This window comes from Gallus gallus, chromosome 6 (genome assembly GCF_016699485.2).
Source record: "Gallus gallus isolate bGalGal1 chromosome 6, bGalGal1.mat.broiler.GRCg7b, whole genome shotgun sequence".
Lineage (NCBI taxonomy): Eukaryota > Metazoa > Chordata > Aves > Galliformes > Phasianidae > Gallus > Gallus gallus.
In genome coordinates this window covers 5,933,095-5,947,163 of record NC_052537.1, presented here as the reverse complement: position 1 = coordinate 5,947,163, position 14,069 = coordinate 5,933,095, and the positions used below count along the sequence as shown (strand labels likewise).

Below are 14,069 nucleotides of genomic sequence, written 5' to 3'. Positions count from 1 at the left end.
GATCATATCCTGAGTAGGAAAACTCAATTTGCTCCTTGGAGGGAATGTGAAGCGAGCTCCACAACACACATAAAATTAGGAGGGAAGGAAAAAGATAGCTCTGGTAAAGCTACTTGAGTTCATGCCAAATATTAAAGTGTGAAGGCAAATTTGAGCCAAGAACACATGAGGTACTACCACAGTCCTCACTGCACTTCTTTTAGCAGAGTTCAGACAGTGCCTTTGGATGCCACCTTACTGCTGTCTTGGGAAAACAAGTCTATCGGGGACAGCGTAAGCAAAAGAAGATAGAGTCATACTGTAAAAGAGCACAGCTTCTAATTTTGGTGTGTTTGCATTTAAATAGACTTGCTGGCATCTTCATTTCTGTATGTTCCTGAAGCTCCGCTTTCCCACTGTGAGTAAGAAAGAGCAGCAGAAAAAAAATGTTGCTATTTTAAATATACATTGAGAATATTCATTTTCCCTTGAAGAGTACCAGATACCAGGGCTTTGCTCGACTCCAAGCAGTAACACAGCACAGCCAGGAGCACTCTCAAGAAACGTACCTACCGAAAACAATGTTCTTCTATTACATGGCAAAACGATGGGAGATGCCTTAGGAGATGTGGCAGCAGATCCCAGTTTGAAGGCCTTACCTCCAACCATCCTTTTTCTTCCCCACAGAGTCAGACTCTGGCTCTGGTGACCTCACCAGACACAAACAGGCACCCAGCCCAGCTTTCCAGCATGGTCCAGACCAAAGCAGCAGCTCTGGGGCTACAGCATCAGGTTCAGCTCATTAGGAAATGTATGCCATGTGAACAGCCGTGCCCCATCGCTCCCAGCCCACAGGGATGATCCCAAAGCCCAAATCCAGCCAGACGACTGCAAACTGAAATGGTCCCAAAGACCAAATCCAGCCAGACGACTGCAAACGGGAATGCGGTGTCAAAGGGAAAGAAGCCTACATAGTTTGCAACCGCCAAAAATCAGGCTCTGGAGGATTTTTCCAGGAGGTTTAGATTAGCAGATAAAATTAGAACAGTACCATTTGGTGCAGTAGGTGGTGACCAGACACCGAAGTATTTTGGCAGATACTCTCTCAGCTCCAGAAGAACGCTGTCGCAACAATCAGAGTCATAAACCTGAAATAAATTAGAGAAGGGGAGGGCAGATAATGAGTTTATAATGTTCGTTTTATAGTTCCTGTTGTCCCATAATTACCATTTCTTACAGCCTTTGTTTTCAAAACTTTTGGGGTTTCTCTCTTGCCTTTAAAAAACAAACAAGATGAGAGTTATCACAGTCTGAGATAAGCGAGCGGAATCCCTTCTTTCAGTTTTTGAAGTGGAAAAGATGTATCAACCCTAAGAACAATTCCAATGTGTTTGTTTTCATTTGATATAACTCTTTATTTACTTATTTACAATTAGTGTAAGAAAAACAAGAACACTTTGGGCTTCGCAGCTGCCTTATGTTCCTAGAGGAACTGTTTTGTCACCATCCAAATGCAGTTCTGGACACTGTTACAGGACTGCATGCTCCCACTGCTGTTGTTTGGAGGGTTTCAGACTCTTTCCCTGGATGTTATTCTTACCCCCCAGAAGGTCAGGAAACAGACACAGGGGATAGCCCACAGCAGCTCTGACTAACGTGGTTTCCAGATGAACAGATCCGTACCCACACAAGTGCAGGCTGCAATATTATTAGGGCATGCAGGAGCCATCCCTGCGCTGCTCCCTCAGCTCTGATGCTATCAGACCGCTGTCGGTGTCCCACCCTGCAGGAGTCACACACGGCAGCCCCCAGTTCTGCTCCCACTTCAGCATCCAATGCACGGAAGCGTGGTTAGAACACGCTGCCAAGTCAGAAGCAATGCAAAACCAACACGAGCACCCGAACGGAGCGCTGCAGCACAGGCTCAGCTCACTGCTTAGTCAGTCGTGGTGGGGGAATACCGGGTGACGGAACCTACAAGCAGTGCACATATCAATATTAGTAATCTAAGGGTGTGCATTTTGACACTTGAGGAGAGGGAAAGCCCCAGAGCCGCACTCCCGTCACTGTTACACCCCACACAGCCCCAACCACTGGCACTGCTGCAGTGTAACTCCAGGCAGAGCCTCACGCAGCAGCAGAAAGCTAAAATTAGGCAGTGCAGGTTAGTGCTAAATTTAGTTTTCAGCACAGAAACCTCACGCAGGGCTAACTCCAACCAGCACTGCACTGCAAACACAAGGTGCTGCTCTGGGCATTGCCCCAAGCCCTGCTGGCCCAGTCATCAGCTCCAGTCGGGGTGCTGCCATACCATGGCACCGCGCAGTGACCGGGCTGGCACAGCCAACACATGCACTGACTTCTATCGGATCATCCAACAGCACCCACTCCTTGTACTGCCTCCCGGTGTCAGGCCCATCTCAGAGATGCTACGGAGCGGGCAGAACCTCCCAAGCCCAAAGCACACCAACACACGCAGTATGACGCAGAGCAGGGGCACGCCACCACCACACCCTCTGACAGCCACTATCTCAGGCGCACAGGCTGTGGGTTCACACAAGCTGGGACGCCGATATTCCTGCATGTTAAGTATTCCTGCATTGCTCGCCCCTGAGCTCAGCGCTGCTGCTGCTGCTTCTCATTGACACAACACACCTTTGCTAAGCCTCAGGTGCTGCCTGCAGAAGATGGTACTCTCCCTGCGACACCACAGTGCAGCTCTCTTAGCAGCTTCAAGAGGGAAATGGAAGAAACACCTGAGGTGAAGGGGAACAGCCCCAGGCAGATGCCGAGGCACGGCCCCAGCCGCTACCACCTTTCACAACAGCCACACTGATCCCATTTCTGGGTCAGGACTCCCAGCACAGAGAGCAAAAGCACTTCACGTCATGCTTATTTTCAGACAACATCACGAAGCCCCACTTCTGCCCGCTGCAGGAGCTCAGTGTGGCAGCAGCTCAGCCACCTGATGGGGATTGCAGTGCACCCAGCACAAACGCTCTTCTCCAAGGTGAATTCAGATACCACCAAGGCACAGCCCTGACAAGGAAACTGCACGTAGACTTAGGACAAGATGAGAGAGGAAGGACTCCAGCTCTGAATTACTTGTTCATCCCCACCCCAACGGCAGGGTTCAGTTACTAAAGGCTGAACAAACAACTAACAGTATGCTCTTGCTCACTTCAAGCAGTAGGATATGATAAAGACTGCCAGACAAGTGGGTGTGGGAGCCCAAAGTCAAGGTCAGCTGGGGGGAAAAAGCTCCCCAAGTGCTATCTTCTAAATAGCCCGTCCTTAATACACCGATATCAAACATTTTTATAAGAGGTAAATGTGGTAATACTTCCTTCAGTATCACCACTTCAGCATGACAGAAAGAAGTACCTCACCTCTGTCTCTCCAGAAGTTATCTTGCCCCCTGAAGCACTAATAAACCCTCTTTATAAGTTTGACATAACGTACACAAAGCACTTACTTGACCTTAACACAGACCTCCATCTCAGCCCGTAATATATTTCTCCGTCAAACAGGAATAAGCACTCGGTTAATAAAGATCAAAGGAAGTCATTCAGCGTGGGCAAAAGCAAGGGAAACAGACCTTTCAGGAATTACACCCATCTTCTGCAAGAGGGAACAACTGCTGCTGCTGAGAAAGGGCCTCAGACAGCAACGACTGGCATTTCTGCTCCCTGCACCCCACCCAGCAGCAAGCTGCACGTTCACATGTCATACGGAATGACAAATGTAAGTGGATTTATGATACAAACATCCTCAAACTACACAAGAAATGAACCATGCATCCCAAACCCCAGGAGGTATTTGCTGCTGGCAGAGCTGAGAAACTCGTTGGGGGAGAAAGGCTGCCACCCACCCTGGAACAACCTTTAGAAGCGAACTACTGTACTTCTGTTTATATCAGCAATACTCCAGCGTTAGTGGAAAAGCAGCTGCTGCTTTCTGAACGTAAAAACGCCCGTTTCTTGAGCATACACCGATAAATATATGCTATTTGTAGCTTTACTGAACGTAACATGTTGATCCAACAGACCCAGAACTCTTCAGCGTCAGCTCAGCCAGGGTAGGTATCCCTCCTACACAGGCTACATTCTTTCAATAGCACAAACTGGAGACATAAAACGTAATCGCCTCTGGGCTGAAAAGCAAGTAAACAGGATGCTGACATTTGGAGGGCTCACAACATGACCATTACGAATTGCTGCAGCTAGCTCATGGGAAGAACATGCCCCAGATACGTTCCATGGCGTTCAATAGTCCGATGGACACCATGAAGTCATAATTTCCAGCCACTCAGAATGTTTTAATTCTGAGGCGAATTCACCATCCCTTCGCTTTTCATCCAAAGTACACTCTGTTTTGGTACATCTGATCCAACAGATTCATCTGGTTTTTAAATGCAGACAGGAGCTGCTTGGGAGAACGCGAATGTTCTCCTCCTTACTTAACACAGCAGCACGACAGCGGCTCTTCTTTGTTCTGCAAAGGCTGCTACTCACACAAGGGGCTGAGGGAGGGCAGAACCCATGTTGAAATTCCAACAGCAAACACAGACCTGCCTCCAAGAGTCCAGGCGGAATGACACCACCGGGACAGAAGTGCAGCATCAGCACCATTTGCTGAAGACCAGTAGAAAATACTTTGTTTTCAATGGGCATTTATTTTTTGAGCCATTTGAACAGAAACCATGAAATGAAAGAGCAGGCGTACTGGTGTGACACTGCACCTTTTCTTCTTCATCTCTGCCATCAGCTGTCCCGGGGGCAGCAGCGCTGCTGCCTGCAGAGCCTCAGGGTACACACATAGCTCAGCTTCACATGCACTTTCTGAGAGGCTCCCAGACAGCAGGAGTTACTAAGTCACACGCTCAAATTAGCAAGCCTAAGGCTTACAGATGATAGTGCAGCCTTAATTCTGTCTCCCTATGTGTACGCATTACAACACTAACTTTAATTACCTGAGCGCACACAGCATTTCCCTTCGGACTCCTGCATCACCCAGTTATACCAGGCAAGCATGAGGGCCAGAAAATTGAGGTCGAAACAGCAGCTGTTAATGGAGCAATCCTTAACTGCACGGCTTCACAACCCAAAGCTCTCGCTTCTTTTTCCAAGCAGCAGCACCACTCTTGGTCTCCTATCTCCTATCTACACTCTATCTCCTATCTTGGACTCCTCGGCTACCACTGGAGCTGAGCCAGCCCTGTTTGTGTTCACAACTTCTGATACCAGAATAATTTCCAACGTTAAGCATTTACAAACGCTATTACACTGAGTTGCTTATTTTACCAACGAAAATAGAGCTGTGCTATGCCGTAGATTATAACTATTCACAGAAGATGCCTGCAGAAAGAAAATCAAGACAGAAAACCAACCAGGACGTGTTTACATTTCCACAATCTGACCACGCAAATAAATTTGCAAATAATAACGGTGTACACCCACAACAATTACATCCTTCTGCCCACATGCAGGGGGAAAAAAAGAGTTACAGACAGCAGACGGCCACCTTAACTTGCACAAAATGAAAGCTGTGAAAATGAGCTTTGAAATGTCCCCCAATATATACTTATTTGGTGATGTTTGTCACTGTGGTCATTTTCTAGCATTGCCAAAAAAGATTAAGTCATATTTTACCCACTTGCATATGCTTTATGTAGTCAAAACCAGGTTGACCGTAGCAAAATGCACAGCCTCAGGTACAGAATAATCTTCACTAGGGATGAAGCAAACTCTGACCTGTTTCTGAGCATACAGCAGAGCTTCAAAGCTTCAGCAGGCAGCAGCTAACAGTCAGCAGTCAGGCTCAAGGGCAAGGCTGAACAAACCCCACAGCACAGCCGTGATGAACAGCAGTGGATGCCACATGCAGCAAGGGGCTCCAAAACCACCAGAGGTCAACTGGGTGCAGACACACTGCCTGGTTCCTTTTTCTTTCCAGTGAGCACTTCTTACGGAGGCAAGGCAAGAGAAGTTACTTCCCTCTTCACCAGACAGCAAACTTGCCCCTTGTCTTTCAACTCATGAGATTCCCAAGTCAAAAAACACTAACAATAAAGCAAGATTAAATTATTTCCTTTACCCCCTCACACCCTTTGCATCTGCTACGAGCCACCAACTGGGCACAGAACCGGGCAGTGGGCATCAGGACCTCTGCAGGGAGAGCTGCATAGTTAGAGATTGTGTTTCCTCACAGACAGAACTCAGCTTCCCCCTGCCCTCTCAAGTTCAAAACTCCTTAACACAACTAGATGTTAAGTTCAATGTCTCTCGGGGATGAGCTGCAGTCAATGAACTCTCTGAAGCCAGAGATAATTCTTCTTTCAGGACATGCCATAAAGCTCAATCCCCCAAGCACTGTAACCAGACACAGCTTTTGGTTTTATTTTTTAAAATAAGCACGCTCTTAAAGAAGATACCCAGAAAAGTAGAGATGGTTGTATTTGCACTAACAGCACGAACATCTGGTAAGCTGCCTTCTAAGTAGGTCAAGAGACTCTTAAATTTAATATAGTCCAAAAATACATAGTAAGACACATATGAAGTTTGCTACTTCAAACCTGTGTGTGGTCAGTTCATATCCAGCACAGACTGGAACAGAAATCACACTTGGTACTCCCCGCTAGCAGCTGAAATAAAAATAAAACAAAAAACACCCACTGCCTAGCTGATCATCTGATAAGGAAGTTTCAGATGTAACACACTAAATACTTCTCCCTCTGGGGAGGGACTTTTTACAAGGACATGTAACAACAGGATGAGAGAAAAAGGTTTTAATCTGGAAGACGGTAGTGTATGGCAAACAGGTATACAGGTATTGGACCAAAGACATTATGGCATTACAAAGGAGTAATGAAATAAAGAGCTTACCCGTGTCCTGGACTCATAGAAAGGCTCCAAGAGGAGTGATCTCCAGATAGAGATCCTTCTTCCTCAGGAGACAGCCCTTAAATGGGGTCTCTGTGGGGTGCAGCCAGGCTCCACCCCTTCTGGTCACTCAGGTGAAATTGCATTCACCTGTGCCCCTACAGCTGACTCAGCACTCACCTCAGGTGGTCAATCAGAGGTTCAGGCCATGAATCAACTGTTCCCATACAGGGTAGATTTAGACCAGGTATTAGGAAGACATTCTTTAGTGTGAGGGTGGTGAGACACTGGAACAGGTTGCCCAGTGAGGTTGTGAATGCTCCCTTCCTGAAGCATTCAAGGCCAGGCTGGACGGGGCACTGAGCAACCTGGTCTAGTAGGAGGTGTCCCTGCCTACAGCAGGGGGTTGGAACTACATCATCTTAAAGGTCCCTTCCAACCCAAGTGGTTCTATAATTCTACAATCCTACTCTTCCTTCTCAGTTCAACAGCATATACCATTTGCCCAACAGCGCTGTAGTGACGCACTCCTGGAGTTACTCACTGCAACACCTCAAGCCACCAGCAGCCAGAGGAACCCAGCAAATCTTAAGGCCAGTCAGTCCCTCTGATAATCCACATTTCCCTTGAAGAGGGAACAAGCGGTTTCTCGTCTATCTTTACAGCTCTGCTACTGCAACACATGAAGCAGCGCAACATGAGTACTGCTTTGTGTATTAAGGGAAGATGCTGACCTGGTGAGAAACCAAGACCCTGAGACATCCAAATCCTGCTAGGTGCAAAACCAGGCTGAAATAATGGTAGAGAGAGTGTTTGCATACAAACTTTCTGCTCCAAGATATTTCTGGAGTAAATCCAACTACTTACCAAGTTTATCACTGGGAGTACTGAAAGAAAAGTAAAATGGTAGGACAGGACTAAAAGGAAAATAAGCCAGCATCACTGCCCTGCTTTCTGTGAACACTACCAAGGATTACCCCTTGTTTCTAAAGAACAGTCTGATCACAGCTCAAGAGCCATGCTAGGCAGTCACAGAGAAGTAGAGGTGGGAGGAACCCTCAAGCAGCTATATAGGCAAAATCTGATTTTGCATTTCAAAGAGACAGAAAGGGAAGACAAGTCCTGACAGACCTAAGTTGGATTTCTCTTATCTACCACTGCGAGTGGCAGGCCTCGCAAAGAGCTTTCGGTAGCACTGCCCTGAAGGTGCAGCTTCACAGCAGTCTAAACCAACTCAGGCCTGCGCTGCCACAGCCCCGGAATCTTTTTCCATCCCATCCCTACAGCACCATTTGGAGTCCCACACACTTCTGCCCTATGCAAAACTGGAAGTTACAGAACCAGCTACGGGCCCACGTGTTCCTTTCACTCATCTGGTGGATGAGCTCATCAGCTGCTTCCCCAACCTGCAAACAAACCCCTGCTCACCGCTGGCAAGAAAGGAAAGCAGCAGTGCTGCACCTGGGACAGAACACAGCAGGAAGGGGGAGAGAAAACAAGAAAAAAACAGTAATAACAGCATTTAAAAACCCTGGCAAGCCTTCCAGCAGTCTGCTGCAGTGAGGTGGAGGAAAACAAAACTGGGGTATGTGGTGAGCCAAGTAATTCGCTTTGCTGCCTTCAACAAGAGGGGGTCTGTTCATCATAAATGAATTGAAACTTCACTTAAACACCTGATCAAATCTGAAGAAGTTCCTGCTTGCACAGCCCTCTAGCACAGCAAAAACGTCACCCTGCAACTTCATCCAATTTAACATACTGTGGATATGCACATTAAAACCACACTTGGTTGCTTCGTTTTCAGTATTATCTGCTCTCAGCAGAAATCTCCCTTAAAATCAGGTTGGTGAGAGAACAGGATTTGTTTTCCTGCTTGCTCACACTGCACGGACTGTAGACTACTTGGTGCGTTACTAACTCCACCCAGTAGTTCCTTGCTAGCATCAAATTGCAATAATGGCCTTTTACTGTCTCTCTTTATGAGTCTTAGATTTATTAAAGGGGACTGTAGATTATTGTGTGGCACACAATGTACAAGGAGTACGGAGAACAGATGCTCAGCAGACTCTCCTGGGTTCATGGTTCATTTCCTACTGCAGAGCATGTCCTTTCCAGACTTGTTTTTGCTGCAGGGTCCAAGATTCACACAAGTTTGCCATGCTTAGTAATTCTCTCTGTCCAGGTATAGGAGGCTATAAGCTGTTTCAGTGACCTGAAACCCAAAAAAATCTGAGCTCATAAGACAGTGGAAGGAACTCAGCAGACTCACTGTGCTCATCCTTCATTCCTCTTTATTTGGTGTTATTTAGAAAATAAACAAATACAAGTGGTAAGTATTTCATAAGTTGGGCAAAAAGTCATTTCCTTCTCATTAGGTCAAGAGTACTGCATGTCCTTCCTCTTACTACAATACTGCTGCCCAGGCTCATGGTTTCAAGTGCAGTAGAGACGGTCACGGTCATGACAGTTTCCCACATAGGTTTTGAAACCTAAATTTGCTTATAACCCCAACAAAGCAGAATGCCTCCAGGACAGCTTCTCAGCTGGAGATGGTGCCAAGGGCAGAAAGGGAGTGTATCAGAACATAACCACTACATTTACAAATAGCTAATTTGTAATACTCCGGTACCATCGCCTCTTCTGGAGGCGCAGTAGACCCAAATGAGGCCAAGGATAACATTTCAAAATACTGAGCTTCAGCTCTGAAGGCAGTAATGAAAAGTCTGAGCAAGGCACTGCGTCCCTCAAACACAACATTAAGAGAACTGTGCATGCTATTTCTTGAAGCTTTGTCCATACAGGACTTGCAACCAGAACCTTAGCTGGAGACTTGATCACAGGATAAGGATATTTTAGTACACAATAGCAGCACTACGGCCATCACCCACTCCTTTTTCAGTCAAGAGTTATCATCTAAATCAAGACTATAAAATCAGTTAGCTGAGTTAACAAAATAGGGTAATTCATCCTAGAGCAAGGCACAGTTTCCCTCCCTGATCCCTGTCGTCTTCTGTCACTAGCAGAGAACAGTTTACAGAACACAGGCTGCCTTATCGTGATTGGTGTGAGATAGGCTGGAAGAGGGCTGAGCATTATGAGTCAGTTCTTGCAACTCTGTGCAAAAGCTTCCAGGCCAAAACACATCTTTCAGGCTGCTGGCTTGATTTTATGCCACGGAGGGGGAGGGAAGTCGCTAGAAGTCTTCTGCGCTGCCTGAAGCTGCGTGAATGCTAATTAAAATTAGGCAATGCAAAAAGGGGGGAAAAAAAGCATCAAGCTGCAATGAAGAGCTGCAGCAGGTTGTTGAGAATTAAACAAAATAAGGATAAGATCCTTGATAGTGGTCCGAACGGGCAAACTTCCTGCACATTGCTCCTTCTCTGTAACCACGGGAGCACAAGCGATATTCAGGCACTTGGTAATTCTCTAACACTCACACGTTATCCTCTGCTCACAAACTCAGACTCACAGTTACAAGAGAGACAGAAAAAGCTGCACAAGCAGTATTAATTCTGCCTTGCGTCTAGGCTGTAAAAATGAGTTACTGAGTTCTTTAGAGGAAAGAACACACAAAGACAGGTCATCACCCTATTGAAAGTTACACTATAATGCATCCAAAAGTTCACAATAACAATTGTGCAGGCAACCATGAAGCCATGACTTCCTAGCTTTCAAGCACCCAACTCTCGCCTAACATAAACCTCTGTTACACATCGGAGTTATTTGCGTCTCTTACATCCTGGCTTTGTTTTCAAGCCACGTAACACGAGTGAAAAACAATTTCTATTATCTAGAGTGGTAACTGCTTCCTTGCATTCACATTATATGGCAGCAGGGCTTGAACTCTGAACTTCCAGACGACTGCTAGAGCAGTTAGCAGAGTTGTCATGAACTAGCAACGGGATGAAGATCTGTTCTCCAGAAGGGCCAGATGACTGCTGCAATTTCTTTTTCCCAACTCTATGCAGGGTCAATCAGCTCTCAGTTCCCAGGCACTGAGGTAGAGGTAAGCAGGCTGACAGATTGGAGCTGGGACAGAGAGCCCAGCCTGCTTTTTACTCAATCCCCCTGAATTAAACATATGACCTCTGGGACAAGAGCATGTGAGAATGAGGGCAGGACTTGCCTTATCACAGCCTTGGAAACATCAGTATTGTAGGTAACGTTACGTGGAGCCATGACATGGCAACGTCACAAGCACCAGCTATGACAATTCTGACATGCAGCTGCTAGCAAAGAGGAAAAAAAATGTTAACTGTTGGAAGCTGTCCAAGCTGCAAGAACTTTATCAGATAGGACAGTGTTCAAAAAGCAGAACGAGGGGAGGAAGGTGTACTTCTTGAACCCCAAGCATCACATAGTTACTGTAGGAGAGCAAAAGGGCAATTGAAATAAAAGTTTATGGGCACATTCATTGATTCGTTGACTATCAAATCCTAGTTTACTAGTTAGTCAGTTACCAACCTTTAAAACTTCAGTATGCAATGCTCAAAGCAGGTGCACATAGTAACAGAGGTCTAGGGCCCCGTGAAGCCAATGTCAGAAATCAGAATTGAAGGAGCTATCACTTTGAATCACCCAGCAACCTTCCCTTGTCCTGTTGCATGCAAGAAAAGAAGCTCTCCATCTCTTACTGCTAAACACACAGCTTCTAGGAAAACGTAGCTGGGAAGCTAGCTTCAACAACTGTAAATTCTCTCCCTCAGCTTTAAATATTTGCTGTCCAAGCCCTATCCTTGTGGGCCCACAGAAGCAGCTGCCCTATTTAAAGCATGACATTCCAGCTTCCTCCCCCTCTTCACGGCACCGACAGGACAGCAGTTTCTGTTGAGCTACATTCTTGATGTGACGAATGAATAAAAACCCTCTACTGCACACGATAGCTCTGAAATAGTAGAGGATAGTTACGTTAGCACACAGTGCTCTTAGGTACAGCCTGGCACTTTGAAACCAGAGCTGTGTTCCCAGCAGAGCACAAAGGTTTCACCTCACCCAGAGGCTGTGCTGACCTCTCCCAAGCACTCCAGGTTCACAGGTCCCAACTCACCTGCCTGAAGAGATGCGGAGGGCCAACAGGCTTCTTCCCTTCCTTCTGCTAGCAATGCTGAATTAAATCCGACTGTATCAGCACGTACACATGCACTGGCATAAGGCAGGCTGAACTTAAATACTGAAACAGACTGAGAAGTAGCCTGCTTTTATGGATTCCTTGGTATGCACGTGTAGGCAGCTATCACGATCACACGCTGCCTTGCAGCAATTCGCTTTCTGTACTGGAAACAGGTCACCACTACAACATCTATTAGAATCAATTTTCAAACACTGCTGCTCTTCTGCTTCCACATCTGTGTGCTGCAGCCTCCCGAAACTCTTCTAAAAGCAGTCCTTGGCAGCACCTCCGCCTACGCCTCCTCACCAAGCAGTCTACAGGAGATGGAAACAACCCATCATCGGTGCAGATACTCCTTAAAGAACTGCAACCACTCTCTTACAATAACTTCTTCCAGATCTTGCTGCTCCTATCTACGGAAAAGGGAGTATTTGGTGGCTATTCAAGGCTTAAAAAAAAAGTCAATCAATTCTTCAACTAGGTAATGGAACTAGAAGACTTGCTAAAATACTCAGTGGTTATGCAGCCTAAGCTTCATACAAAGTTCACACCCTCAGGTACAGGAGGGGAGTCTGCAGGAACAGAAACAGACGTTACTAATTCGATTATTTCTGGTATTTACAGAATCCAATAGAAAGTGGACATTACCACTGGAAAAATCAAGCTCCAATGATAAGTTAAGCTTACCGTATTCATCAAGTTATTAGCAACAGCTACAAACAGCTTATTCCTCTCATTTTATCACAGGAGCAACTTGTGATGAACTCATTATACTCTATTTTTCCCCTCCCTCAGAACATCTTTGTTATTATAAGGGTGGCAAAGCAGTGGCACAGGCTGCCCAGAGAGATGGTGTCCCTGCAGACACCTCAGTAAAGGCTGGATGGGGCTCTGAGCTCCTGATGGAGCTGCGGGTGTCCCTTTTCATTGCAGGGAGTTGGACCAGATGGCCTTTCAGGGTCCCTTCCAACTCGAACCATTCTATGATTCTGTGATTTCCCCATCAGTAGAGAATGTCCGTATTACTGTAGAAGAGGAAAAATTTGGTTTATTTGATCAATTAATCTTCTAAGGCAGAAGAACAGTATTTAGGTTTGCTTTGTTTTTTTCCTCCTCCCTTTTCTTGTCTTTAACTGCTAAACTGAAAACATACCACCAGGAAAACAGAAGGATACATTAACGGCAGCCTGAGTAGGGATTATTAGAGATTCTCCAGTTATCCATTTTGACAGAGAGAGATTCTTCCAACGTCATCCACTTCTGAGCAGGCTGGCATATGCAATGTAGTTTCAGATCACTATTAGTATTTTGCACTACAGTGTGTTTTGCTTAAGATCCCTGTTACTCCAAACACTGCAGGTAGCTCATTCTGTCTGGGCTGTACCAGCCAGCACTCTGCTTTGTGCTCAGTAGACAATATCCCTCACGTGTCCAACAGGAACAAACTCGTGGTGTTTTGCTGATGCAGGCAGCACCATCTTGCTACATGAACTGCAACAGCTCTCGTTGGCTCCAGCTGAGGTGGTTTGCTTTACCAACAAGTGAAAAAGGGCTTCCTTCTGGCACAGGTAACTGATAGGATTAATACAGATATAACAGTCGAAAGTGCTTATGAAGCCATAGGTGCAGAAATGAAAAGATAGCATGATTAACCCGCATACAGTCAGAGGGAACCTTCTGGTGTGATGTTACCAACAGACTCACTGTCTAGTCCTCATCAAGTGACAGTCTGGGACTCTTCTGTGTTCACACGCTTCATGGTGCAATAGATACAACTGATGAAGGCTCCAGCAAAGACCCGATGAACAACCTTCACAGCTACTCCAGCTCTGTCCACACAGAACACATCAACTCCCCTGCCCCAGCAGGCTTTACGTGATCTAGAAAGATTTAGCCTTCCAACTTGACACTACTTCTATTCCACCTGCTTCCAAAAGATAACCTCAAAGTAAGTTTATTTAGAAGCACTGTTTCATTTCTGCACTGCTTCTCATCACCTTGTCTACCTGACTGCCTTGTAAACAACCCCTTGTCTCAAGGTGTGGTAAAATTCTCCTTCCCCCATTCTCTGGAGGCTCATTAGCCTATCCCAAGGTAAT

At 46.1% G+C, this 14,069-nt stretch overlaps 1 protein-coding gene across 1 annotated transcript in view; it reads right to left on the bottom strand.

Annotated features, from left to right (window-relative positions):
* The window catches only part of IPMK (inositol polyphosphate multikinase), a 35,285-nt gene that overhangs the window by 14,700 nt on the left and 6,516 nt on the right, over positions 1-14,069 (bottom strand). Inside the window, exon 3 of the mRNA XM_004942058.5 lies at positions 1,031-1,127. Within this exon, the coding sequence (XP_004942115.3) occupies positions 1,031-1,127 (97 nt within the window). The remainder of the gene's footprint in view (positions 1-1,030; positions 1,128-14,069) is intronic.